The 12,355-nt window shown below is 39.2% G+C and overlaps 1 protein-coding gene across 2 annotated transcripts in view; it reads right to left on the reverse strand.

Moving 5' to 3' along the window:
- Window positions 1-9,003: 9,003 nt before the first annotated feature.
- TMEM74 (transmembrane protein 74) overlaps window positions 9,004-12,355 on the reverse strand; it is a 30,221-nt gene continuing 26,869 nt past the window's right edge. For both annotated transcript variants that reach the window (XM_027623119.1, XM_027623126.1), the window contains one exon: window positions 9,004-11,574. In XM_027623119.1, coding sequence (XP_027478920.1) covers window positions 10,266-11,183 — 918 coding nt within the window. In that variant the 5' untranslated portion in view covers window positions 11,184-11,574 and the 3' untranslated portion in view covers window positions 9,004-10,265. The remainder of the gene's footprint in view (window positions 11,575-12,355) is intronic.

A 12,355-nucleotide genomic window follows, 5' to 3' on the forward strand; every position in this document is an offset into this window, starting at 1 on the left:
GCAGAGAAAGAGACTGGAACTGGAGATTTTCCCCCAAATTATGATGAACATCTTATATTTTAAAGTGAAGTGCTTGGCTCTTCCCTCAAGGTCAGTTTATTGTTCATTATATCTCATATGCACAGACCTTTATCTCCCTCCATTTGGGCTTAAAAAGGCTTTTTCTCTGTAAGGCCCAAAGTCAACTCTGAGGAAGGAAGTAAATAAAGGTATGCAACTTTCTTAACTACTTCAGCCAGGAAGTGACACACATCACTTTGCTTACATTCCATTGGTGCAAATTAGTCATTTGGCCCCACCTAAGTCAAAAGGGAACGGGAAACTGTGTAGTCCCTGGTTGGGTCACTGCTCTCTAGCAATAACTGTACACAAAGGAAATAGGGCAGGCATAGTCATTGGTGGATCTGCCACAATTTTTCCCTTCTCCTTACACGCAGGACACTAAACTCCCAAGGCGGATGACTCAAAGACTCATCCCAATGTTGTCTCCAGCTCCACATCCGAGACCTCCAGGATGTGCATACTCTTTTTCATAACGTATGGATGTCTCCCCTTGGGATCTGGAAAACTATAAACTAAAAAAACAAATTATACCTCATATACACTAAAGAATGATGGAACAGGGACATGATAACTGCAACACATCATTGATTCATAGAAATTATGAAACTCTGTCAGGCAGGCATTATGCAGTCCTCCATGCTGAGGTGGATTCCTTGAACAAGACCCTGTTCTGCTTTCTGGAAGACACTTGTCCACTGCTCCCCAAGACCCCTATTCAAGCCTCCAGAAGTTTCTTCTTTGTCTTTTATTCTCCATGGCCATATTCAAAATGGATCTTCAGAGTATGTCCTTCTTGAGGCTTGTACACATTTTTCAGGTGTCCTTCCTACTAGTATAATTTTGGGGGCCCAAGTGTTGTTTTTTAAGGATCAAATAGTCAAGGGTTTCTTTGGCAATGAAATTCCTTCAGAAACTTAGGCTTCTGTGTTTCTTCCATCAGTTTCATGTGCCAATAACACAGTCAAAATTTTCCAGCATCCACCCTGCATTGTTTCTTTGCTTCTTGACCTCTGGCTTCTCTTTCTCAACTCAGTGATGGATCTTTTGCGATTATCCAAAATACCTATGCCCTTAATATGATCTTTGGCAGCATAAAGCTGTGCCGTTAATGAAACTTTCTGTCTCAGGGTGTCTCTCAGCTTCATCTATTACTGTTTAGGATCTAGCATCAGTCTCTCCCAATCCTCTTTAATTTTGCTTGCAACTCGAGAATTCCTCCCTGAGCTTCACTTGTTTAAGGTCTGATTTAATGCAGGTGCTGGCTTTGCCCTCTTCCTTCTCTGGTGCCCCAGGTTTCCCTGCTACGGATCCACTCTGCAGCAGGGGGCAGTGCTGACTATGCCATTTAAGTATCAAGGCAAAAGGAGTTCAATTTTTAGCAATTGTTCTTCATGTCATCTGTATTCCAGAGTAGTTAATTTTGCTACTTTGGCAGAATATGGACAGGAAGGAAGAATATGGAAGGAAGTAAATAAAAGTATGCAACTTGCACAGATAAAATTAAAAGATAAATTCAACATAAATAAAATTAAAATTCAAAGATAAATTCAACATAAGCACACAAACTCTCTGGTCTGGATAAATGGCAGTGAAGAACAGCCTTTTGCCAGACTGCTCACTGAATAGGATCTTTTAAGTTTTAACACTAAAAATGTTTAAAAATTTTTTTCAAACAAATAAAAGGATTTTGTTGGACTTTTCTATGGCAAAACTGTTCTATTCAAAAGACAGAGTTTTCTGCCACATAACCTTGGAGCTAATGATTGGAGCTATGGCTATTCAAGGTCTGGAGGATTATGGTACAGGATATTAGCACATCATACCTTATAATTAAGCAAGACAGTTTTCAGATTGATTTTCTGTCTCATGAAGGGAAATATAATTTCTTTCTTGCCGGTAGAAATAAGAGACCTCCAAACATACAGTTTCCACATAGATGCTTGATAATGATGAAGGAGGGGAGAAGAGAAAGGAGGAGGAGGTGGACGTGAAAAAGAAGATGAAGGGGAAGATTACTTTTTATCATGATGATGGCCCGATTCAGTTGTTTGTCAACCAGTACTTAACATGAACATAGCTCCCAAGTACTTCCAAAACCCCAGGTTCTGCTCTAACAAAGCAGCCCACTTCAGATAATGGTGGATCTAATTATGCAATTCACCAGATAGGATTCCCTCCCAGGCTTCATCTTATCTATCATATTTAAATTTCATTAGAGTCCTGCACAGCAAACAGTATTGTCCCTATGAAGAAACTATGTCTCAGATGACTTGACAAGAGGAGAGGAGCCGGCATTCAAACTTCAAGTCATTTGTTTCCCTGATTAGGAAGTCCTTTATTATACCATGTGTGGTGAAGATTAAGCAAGACACTCAGTAGAATGCCTGACATCTAGTAAGCACTCAAATATAACTCTCTTTCCATCACTGAGTTCCTTACAGAAGAGTACAGAAATCCTATGAGAACTGCTATGCACGTAGGAAGAATAACTACATTTTCTTTCCAGCTCCAAGGAAAGTGTCAGCATAAACTTATCTGAACCTCAGTGGGGGCAATGAGTAGGATGGCGGTGAGTTTTGATAGGTTTAATTTGGTTTTATATTTTGAGAAATGGCTATATTATCTAAAAGCAAAATATTGGTATCAATGCCTTATAAAGTTTCTTATTTTTCAAATTCCATGACTATTACTTTAGTTTATAAAATGATGAATACAGAATGAAATAGCTAGTATAGATTTTTTTTTTGCAAGAAGGGTAATATTCCCTCTAATCTGGAATAAATAATGACTTTTTAGTGAAGTCTTAGGTTTTGATCTTTTCTCTACTGACTATTAGTTGTGTAACTTCGGCTAGTCAAAAATTCTTGAGCTTCAGTTTTTTAATTTTTATTTATTTTAAAGATTTTATTTATTTATTAGAGAGAGAACGAGAGAGAGAGAGCACATGAGGGGGGAAGGGACAGAGGGAGAAGCAGACTCCCTGCTGAGCAGGGAGCCCAATGCAGGACTCAATCCCGGGACTCCAGGATCATGACCTGAGCCGAAGGCAGTCAGTTAACCAACTGAGCCACCCAGACCCCCAGTTTTTTTATTTTTAAAATGCAGATGATAATACTTGTCTTGCAGGAATGTTGTGAGAATTTAATGAGTAAGGTATAAATTCCATAACATATAGTAAGGACTTAAGATAAGTGCTTCCTCTTGCTCATGAGCTGAAAGCATTGGGATTGATATTTTAATCTCTTAATTTTTATGATAAAATAATACAACAAAATCATATGGGTAATCTTAAAGTAAATTGTGATCATTTTCCTCTTTAAAAAGCACTACTGGGGGCACCTGGGTGGCTCAGTTGTTGAGCGTCTGCCTTCGGCTCAGGTCGTGATCCCAGGGTCCTGGGATTGAGCCCCTGCATCAGGCTCCCTGCTCCGCAGGAAGCCTGCTTCTTCCTCTCCCACTCTCCCTGCTTGTGTTCCCTCTCTCGCTGTCTCTCTCTGTCAAATAAATAAATAAAATCTTTAAAAAATATATAAATAAAAAGCACTACTAAATTGTGTGTTTCTGGGAGTTTTTAGTATAATTATTTTTGCCCTCAGTATAAAAATATTAAAAATAAATGCATCAAGTGGTCATCAGAGAATGTAGGAATTTTTATATTCATTGATACAATGTACTTTAACAACACAAAGACGTTAGAAATTGTGGTTGTTATTAGTCTCATCTGTCAAACTTTCTAGACCTAACTCTCCCCATTTCCGGTCACATGATGGAACTGCATTTCCTGGCTTGAATGGAACTATGGAACTAGTCCTGGCTAGCAAGTTACCAGGAGGTGCAATGCCTGTTCCAGACCTTTCAGACTCTTTTTCCTTATTGCTTGACAATAAGCAACAATTGAAAAGGTAGCTACATCAGACTGGGTCTCTAACAGCCTCCCTGCTGTCATGTAGCAAGAGACTATGGAATTGTAGCAGCTTTATGTAGTTCATTCTAAATGATCAGAGGTGGTTAACCAAAAAAAAAGGTCTTTGAACAAAAGCTATACTACATATATATATATATATCTCAATATATGGGGCCTCACTTCAGATTGTCCCTTTCCAGTTCTCAACCATAATAAGGATAAAATTTCACTTAATATAAATTATTATGCATCCTTCAAATGAAAATGGAGATCAAAACTAGATTAAGAGAAGTTTAAGAGCAGGAACATAAGTTAATTTGATATTTTTTTCTCATATAAAATCTTTCTAGATATTTAGATAAGTACTTTTTAAAATATCAATAAATACCAATTCATGTATTTTTTTTCCACATCATGCAATTCACACTCTAAGTTCAATACTGAGTAAATCTAAATAGCTTTGACTTTTTCATAGAAAGTAAAATAATAAGGTATGTTTTACATTGTTCAATGATATGGTAGCAAGAAGAATGTTATATTTGAATCAGGGTAAATATTACTTTTAATTTTTGTGGACAAATAATTTCAAATATAATTTTAAAAGACCAAATCAACATCACAGATTCAGATTTAAATAAACAAAAACAAACACAATGAAACATCTAATAAATAGTTTTATTTTAAAATGATATGACACACTTGCTATTAACATATAAGACATCACATGCCCTAAGAAAAAGCCCATAACCTTAATAACTGCCCTTTTTTGCATGTTAAAACACATAATCAACATCAAATTATTTTTCTTATTTGGCAAGAAAAATAAAAAGCACGATGAGGACCGCAAAATAGAAACTCTCAATATACTATATAGTAATAATCCATCTTTGCTTTCTTGTATAACATTTGTTCGGAGCCTGGCTAGGAAACATGAAGATGGCAGTGGGAAAATAAGGCTGTTTATTCCCAAAACACAGGAGAATTACTAAAACTTGGAGCAAAGGAAAATACTGTCTGCTGCCCATATTTCCTTGAAATAAAATAATAATTCATGGTAAAATAATTTCTAAATAGGCCACACTCTTATGTGCCTGAAATTGCATGGTTAAAAAAATAAATCAAACATCTGTGAGATGCTGAACAGCCAAAAGAGACCTATGTAATTATGGCATCTCATTCTGAGGTTGATTCTAAATTCTTCATTCATGACCTGTGAAAGACTTCTCTTGTCCTTAAAGTCAACATTAAGGCATGCCAAATTTCCTATAAGAAAAATTATTCTAACAATAGCTTTGGATAATACAGTTCTATAATTATAAAACATTCTCCTAATACATATACAGACCTGAGTGGACATAAACTTACACACTAACAAATGTAAACCACAGGAATACTCTTAAGTATAAGCCACAGATTTTTGAAATCAATTTTACATATTTAAAATAACATCTTACTTTTTACAGTGTCAGTGCACAAATCAGGCAAATTATTTCCCAAGGCTTCTGCCATAAAAGTTGGAAGGAGAGAATATTCTAGAATACTATGAACCATAAATTGATATAGCTGAAAATCAGCTGAAAGATAACGACATGTTAATTCTCTTATGAACCCTTTATACTGGGAAAAGCCAGTGAGAGTTCATTATAATTCTTTTCATTGTAATCATTCTTTATGCCCAATTCTGGGAAAGGTCAAACCCCATTACAGAGAAGTATAAGGATCTGTCTTATTCCTTTGTCACAGTGGAACCTAGCTGGTGGTATTAAATCTTGCTGAATAGGTGAACCACTGGTGAAGGTTGTGAATCTCTTTTGTCAGACCACATTTTTGTGGTAGCAGTAATTGCTGCAATGGAATCTGACCTTCAGATTGAAAAACCTGCTCCTAATAAATATATAGAACATTTTTTTCTTTAACTTTAGATGATTAATCCAGGTAAGGTTTTTGCATATGCCTGTCATTGCACATATTAAAGATGAAGGCTGAAATGTTCAAATGCTCTTGCCTAGAATTTCTGCCAGTCACAAAGAAGTAACAAAAAGTAGAGCCACTTGGGTTCAGACTCTAATTCCTGATATTCAGCTGGCATAGAGCTCACTTGATCACTATCCTTACATTGGGGAGCAAAGGGAAGGCACAATTAGTAGGGCAGTCTCTTTGTCTACATTTGCACCCCAAAGGACATGTGCCAGCATTGGTCCAACTGGGTCCCCGAAACAAGTAAGTATCAGAGGGATGGACTCAGATATATTAAGCAGACAGCAAAGCATATGATTCTGATATCAGGCAAGTCTCTAGTAAGTATAGAACCAAGGGGCATAGTAGTCATATGGATAAAAGCACCACGGCCACCAAGAATTCCATGGTTCCAAGCAGTCCTGTACTCCTCTAAACTATAAATCAGTTATTAAATGGGGAGCCTAGAGAAAAGACATTCTTCCTACAAGGGGGTCAGTAGGTGGTCTGTTTCAGGAGCTCTAAATGGCTAGAAAGGACCCTCAGCTTTGCACAGCTCTATCACAGTTTAAGGTGCTCTAAGAAGGAACTGTTTATTAAAGTCATTAGGAGGATTAAACTGTCCAAAAGCAGCATGTAGATCCCAGTAGTAATGGAGAAAGTCAGCTTTCTTTCTGGTACTCACCCCTCTGGACCACACTGCTGAACAATGAGCTGCTTTCTTTTAAGACTAGGAAAGTGACTCAGTTTAGTTTTTTGAAACCTGATAAAAAGTTAATTAGCATGGACCTCTGAAAAAAGTTGTTGTTCCAGGTCTAGCAATAAAAACCCTCATAAACAACAACCAGCACCATGTTCAAGAAGATAGATGTAAGGTCATAATCTCCATGAAGGATCCAAGACCAACAACACCACAGCCTATCATCGGTTCAATGTCTACAACATTTATCACCTGATCTTGCCTAAGTACTTCTAAATAAAGACATTTAGAGACAAAAACCTCTTTATCAGGTTGGAAACAATAGAGTCTAAAGTTCAGGGTTTTTTTGTTGCCGTGACTTTAAATTCAAGTAATCCTCATCTTGAATTCAGGCACTGATAGGATGGACTAGAGCTACATACCTGAATACTGGAGGAAAGCTGATTAAGGCAGTTAGCTGAACTGGGGCAACACAGCACTAAAGGAGACACCCAGATGATTTTCTGAATTGGTTCTTCTTGGAGTAATGGTCTGCCACCACATAAGTAGAACCTTAAAAGAGATGTGTCCTATATATGAACAGATGTGCCCTATATATGAACAGATTTAAATAAGTAAGCATTAATTATGATATTTCAATTTTAAAATTTTAAGGAAGGAAAGGAAGAAATATATTCTGACTTGTTAGGTCTTTCCTCATGCATATCTTTTCCTAATTGGGATATATAGATAGATATAATAGATAGGAAATATATGTATCCCTATCTATATGTGTGTGTGTGTATATATACATAAGAGAGAGAGATCCTTTAGATCACATCAGAACTATTTGTAATTTGGTAGTGCTGTAAGATTCATTAAATGTTTCCCAATGAAAAGCTTTGGTTTTTTTTCTCCTTTATCCAGTTTTCCAGAATTGAAAAACTTCCTAACAGTTGATTCTCAAATTTGTCTTCCTTCATGAACCGAAAATCGGGCTGCACATTAATTTAGTTTAGTCTGCAATTTAGCTAATTAATCATGTTTCACCAATAAATAAAACAAAACTCAGCTGATCCCACTTAGCTTCTAAGAACAAGCATGAATTTTTTTTTTTTAACGTATTTTTTAAAAAGACACACAACTCGGGCGCTTGGTTAGGCGACTGCCTTTGGCTCAGGTCATGATCCCGGGGTCCTGAGATTGAGTCCCACATCGGACTCCCCTGCTCTGCAGGGAGCCTGCTTCTCCCTCTTCCTCTGCCTGCTACTCCCCCTGCTTGTGCTCTCTCTCCCCCTCTGTCAAGTGAATAAAATCTTAAAAAAAAAAAAGACACACAGCTCAGACCTACTCGCCCAGTCAAGGGTATCATTAACTTATTGCCTCAACTTCATGTAAAGTGGGTCCCTAAGGAGGCTAGAATCTGACAATTCATAAACCTTCAGAAAATGAAATTTATACTGCTGGTAAGTCAGCTTCAGCACAAACCATGACAGGAGAGTCACAGTAAAACAAAAACTTTATTCAAAAAGCAAAAAGAACTAGCAACAGATAACAAAAATCATCTTTATATTCTCCCAATTATTTCCAAATTGAGCTATATCTAGCTTCCTCTGATGTCCATATAATTTCTCATTTTTACCTAATAATTCTTTCATATGCCTGCCGTCTCTATTTTTACTATCCTCTGATCCTGCCTTTTTGCATTTCAACTTAACCCTTAGTAACATAGTGTACCTAACTCATCAGATGAATCTCTGACAGCCACAAGAACTCATCCACATAAATATCCTGACTCACACACACTGCCAGCCAAAGTCATCCACGTTTTCCACAATCCTCAAAAACTACAAAAACTTTAGACATTGGAATTAGGCTTTAGAATCTATAAAGAAATTTGTTCTCACTTCCCATCTCTGCCCTTCCACCCCAAATTCTGAGTTCCAGTCCTCTTTAAGAATGACCCCACTGATGAAAGTTAAAACAACTCTTACCATGGGAGGACGGAAATACCTCAAAGATTAATTGCAAAATGCAAGCTATTTCTGAGGCTGCATTTCCTACCCCTTTCTGAACCATAACCGTATAGAGACAGGGTGTTAGTATGGACTCTGGGTTTGTGTTTTGCAAAGCTGTGACCACTTTGCTCATCATGCCTCTCATCAAGCAAGTTTAAATGTCATGAGGCAAGATTTCACGGTTACTGAGGGCATGGATGAGGAACTCAGAATGATACTTATGGGGCGCCTGGGTGGCTCAGTTGGTTAAGCATCTGCCTTCGGCTCAGGCCATCTCAAGGTCCTGGGATGGAGTCCCCCCATAAATAAATAAAACCTTTTAAAATTTTTAAGAATTTAAAAAAAAAAGAATGATACTTAGACCACTGTTAACCAACTGAGCCACCCAAGCGCCGAGTTGTGTGTCTTTTTAAAAAATACATTAAAAAAAAATTCATGCTTGTTCTTAGAAGCTAAGTGGGATCAGCTGAGTTTTGTTTTATTTATTGGTGAAACATGGTGTTTTGGTGAGGACACAGTTCCCACTGAATCACTGCGTTTACTCTCTCTCTCACTCTTCTAATTTTTTGGCTATGGGCTTAAGGACTGCTGCCATCCTGGGGCAATGGCTTGTTGCTTGGCCTAGAGAAGTGAAACCAACTTCTAGGCACAGTCTCTAAGAGTCTAGCTGCAATTCTATTGCAATTGTATTTCTCCAAACAACAAAACATCACCTGGGTGTGTGAGCCAGTCATGACTCAGACCTGCCTAGAGGTTTATATGTCTGGAAACATATTAAAAATGTCTTATGCTTTGCCTCTCTGGTGTCAGAACCAGGAAAGACTTCTAGAGTCTAGGTAGCCAGTCTGATGGCTAAAGCACAAATGGAAAATGAAATTTATATAAGCAACTAATTTTACTTCATCTAGAGAATGGGCATGCAACACTGGCTAATACCTGGCACTACCATTCTGGGTTAAATTCAGATTGGTCTTACAATGATTTATATTATTTTTCTTTTACTAGAAAGTTTATTCTAATGACTTAGTTACCACTTCTGAGCACAGGAATAATTTTAAATATAACAGATGTGTTTTTGCATTTTTTTAAATAATCAACATCCTCAAGCTTCAAAATATTCAAATTCAAAACCCTATAATGTTCAGCCAAATCAGAAGAAGAAAAAATTTAGCAAGAGAATGGATAAGCACCTTTGAGAATTAAAGGTAAGCCTTAATATGTGATTAGTGCTTAAGTTCCTTTTCACAAAATAGGTACCTAATTGATCCTACTGTGTGTAGGACCTACTAATGTCCACAGAATAATTCCCCATACCATGTAAAAGAAATCATTTGTACACTGGTTGTTAGAAATATTTTGCTATAGAAGTGAAATAGAAGCTGATGGCCATTATAGATGAATTAATCTCAGTTCTTTAGAAGGACAGATGTAGCTGGTTGTAGTTTCTTAATGCATCTTACATAGCTTTTCTTCTAAATAAATAAAAAATACATCTAGAACAAAAACACTCACTGGCTGTTGGTTTGGGAAATAAGCCTTTCTTGCCAAGCAAATAAACTGTACTGTTAATTTTAAGAAATGTGGGTTGTTTGTTTGTTTTCATATAAAATGCTAATGCAGACTCTCAGTAGGCTCACAACCAGAATTAACTCTGTCCATCAAGAGCATCTTCCTCTACCAAGGACAGTTCCAGGGTATTTTCATTAGCGCAGGTCTTCATCCTAAAGTTGAAAGAACCATAGAGTTTTGCGGACTCTTTGGAAGAGGCAAACCTGTTGCGACGATATAGCTCCCCTTTCCACATAGACATCATTAGCAAACAGGACAAAACGACCCCCCCAAGTGTGAGCAGGCAGAGTCCTGCAATCACACAGCGGTCCAGGTGAGCCCCCAACTTTGCACTCTCCCTCTCCAAGCGTTCCATCTCCCGGGCCGCCACGGTGTTGGGATCCACAGTCACTTCCCGTGGGACAATGTAGGAGATGATCACCAGCAAGATGCCAGTGACCAAGAACAAGATGGCACTGATGAACCCATAGTCTACTGACTTCCCTGAAGACGTGGCTTCTGAACTTAGATCATCTTCATCTTCAGATATCAAGGATATGGCAGCCTCATGAGACCACTCATTTGGATTTCCCCAGCCAAGGTCTCCCAGATGATTGCTCCCTTTTGCTGAAGGGGAGCACTGGTTCCTTTGCTCTAAGTTGACATTCTCATCCACACAGGTGAAAGAAGTTTCTAATTCCTGGCTGCAGCAGTTGCAGACTTTCCGTCCTGCCAGTATTTGGTTGTTCCCTGAGTTGAGAGGCCCTGGTGGCAAGGAGTCTGTCTGAATAACAGTGTCTTGCAGAGAGGAGGAGGGGGATGCTGGAGAAGGGCTAAGATTAGACCCTTCCATCTCAGCTGCTCTTGGCATCGACACACAGTGTCTCTGGCAGCAGAGAGCAGCTTTGACGGCTGCTGCATCTGCCTGGTCACCAGGAAGCCCTCCTGAATGCCAGTCCACAGCATCACACAGGACTGCCTGGCTGCTCCTCTTCTCAAGGTAGTGGAGCTCCATCGGAGTTAGTCAGACATCCCCCATCGGCTTCCGAAAATTCTGCCAAAAACCACACAGGTAAGAACCCAACGGGACCTACGGCTGCACTACCAGGAGTATCGCTGCTGGGGTCCCCATCTCCTGTTCAGCCACAGTTGTTACACTTCCAGCCCCAGTTCCTCCTAAAAGGGGTACAAGAAACGAGAGGAGACCTAGTGGCAAGAAAGTGTGAAAAGGGCAAATCCTCTGACTTAGCAGAGGGACTGACACTGAGGAACTTAGGTCAGGGCAGAAAAGGAGCACAGAGGAAGTAGCAGTGTCTCTGAAGGAAGCATTGCCGTCACCAAGCCAAATTTATCCAAGGACTCGCACATTTCTGTGACAGGATCCCTCAAATAAGAAGGCAAGTTTCCTGTAGAGAGACACAAATGAGAAAGGCAGGGACGTTTTTTAGCAGAGCTGAGATTTTCTGGAAAACCTGGGGAAGCACACACCACTCAACAATTCAGTTAAATTATGTTTACACTATCTTTAGTTCAGAACTGATTCTAATACAGATTAGCTTTAGAGCATTACCAGGGATGAACAAATATGTCACCGTCAGCTGGACTCTACTGGCACTAGAGCTCAGCATTTTGACTGAGTAGCTCGGAAATGGGTAAAAGACGGCTGGCCACCTACATCCAATAACCTTAGTCACACAGCCCTGTATGTACAAGACCCCACGCTTGTTCATTGTACTTTCATTTTCAGCCCTTGCAGCTACATGATGCCGGCTTGTTCTGGACCCAGAAGTATGTAGACAATGCGCCTTACTCTGTGATCCCTGCCAAATACCATGGGCCAGCCCACTCCACTCCCCCTCCCCCAAACACACTTGGTCTAGGTGCAGACCTGCTGCTCTTGCTCATTGTGTCTGAATGGGTCTGAGTTCCTCTCCTTCTGTCCACTTGGCTAACAAACATGCATGGGAAATTGACCATCCAGGAGAACTGACAGGGTGGCTCAGTCGTTAAGTGTCTGCCTTCGGCTCAGGTCACGATCCCAAGGTCCTGGGATCGAGCCCCGCATCGGGCTCCCTGCTCAGTGGGAAGCCTGCTTCTCCCTCTCCCTCTCCCCCTGCTTGTGTTCCCTCTCTCGCCGTGCCTCTCTCTGTCAAATAAATAAATAAAATCTTAAAAAAAAATAAAAGA

This window comes from Zalophus californianus, chromosome 4 (assembly GCF_009762305.2).
Source record: "Zalophus californianus isolate mZalCal1 chromosome 4, mZalCal1.pri.v2, whole genome shotgun sequence".
Lineage (NCBI taxonomy): Eukaryota > Metazoa > Chordata > Mammalia > Carnivora > Otariidae > Zalophus > Zalophus californianus.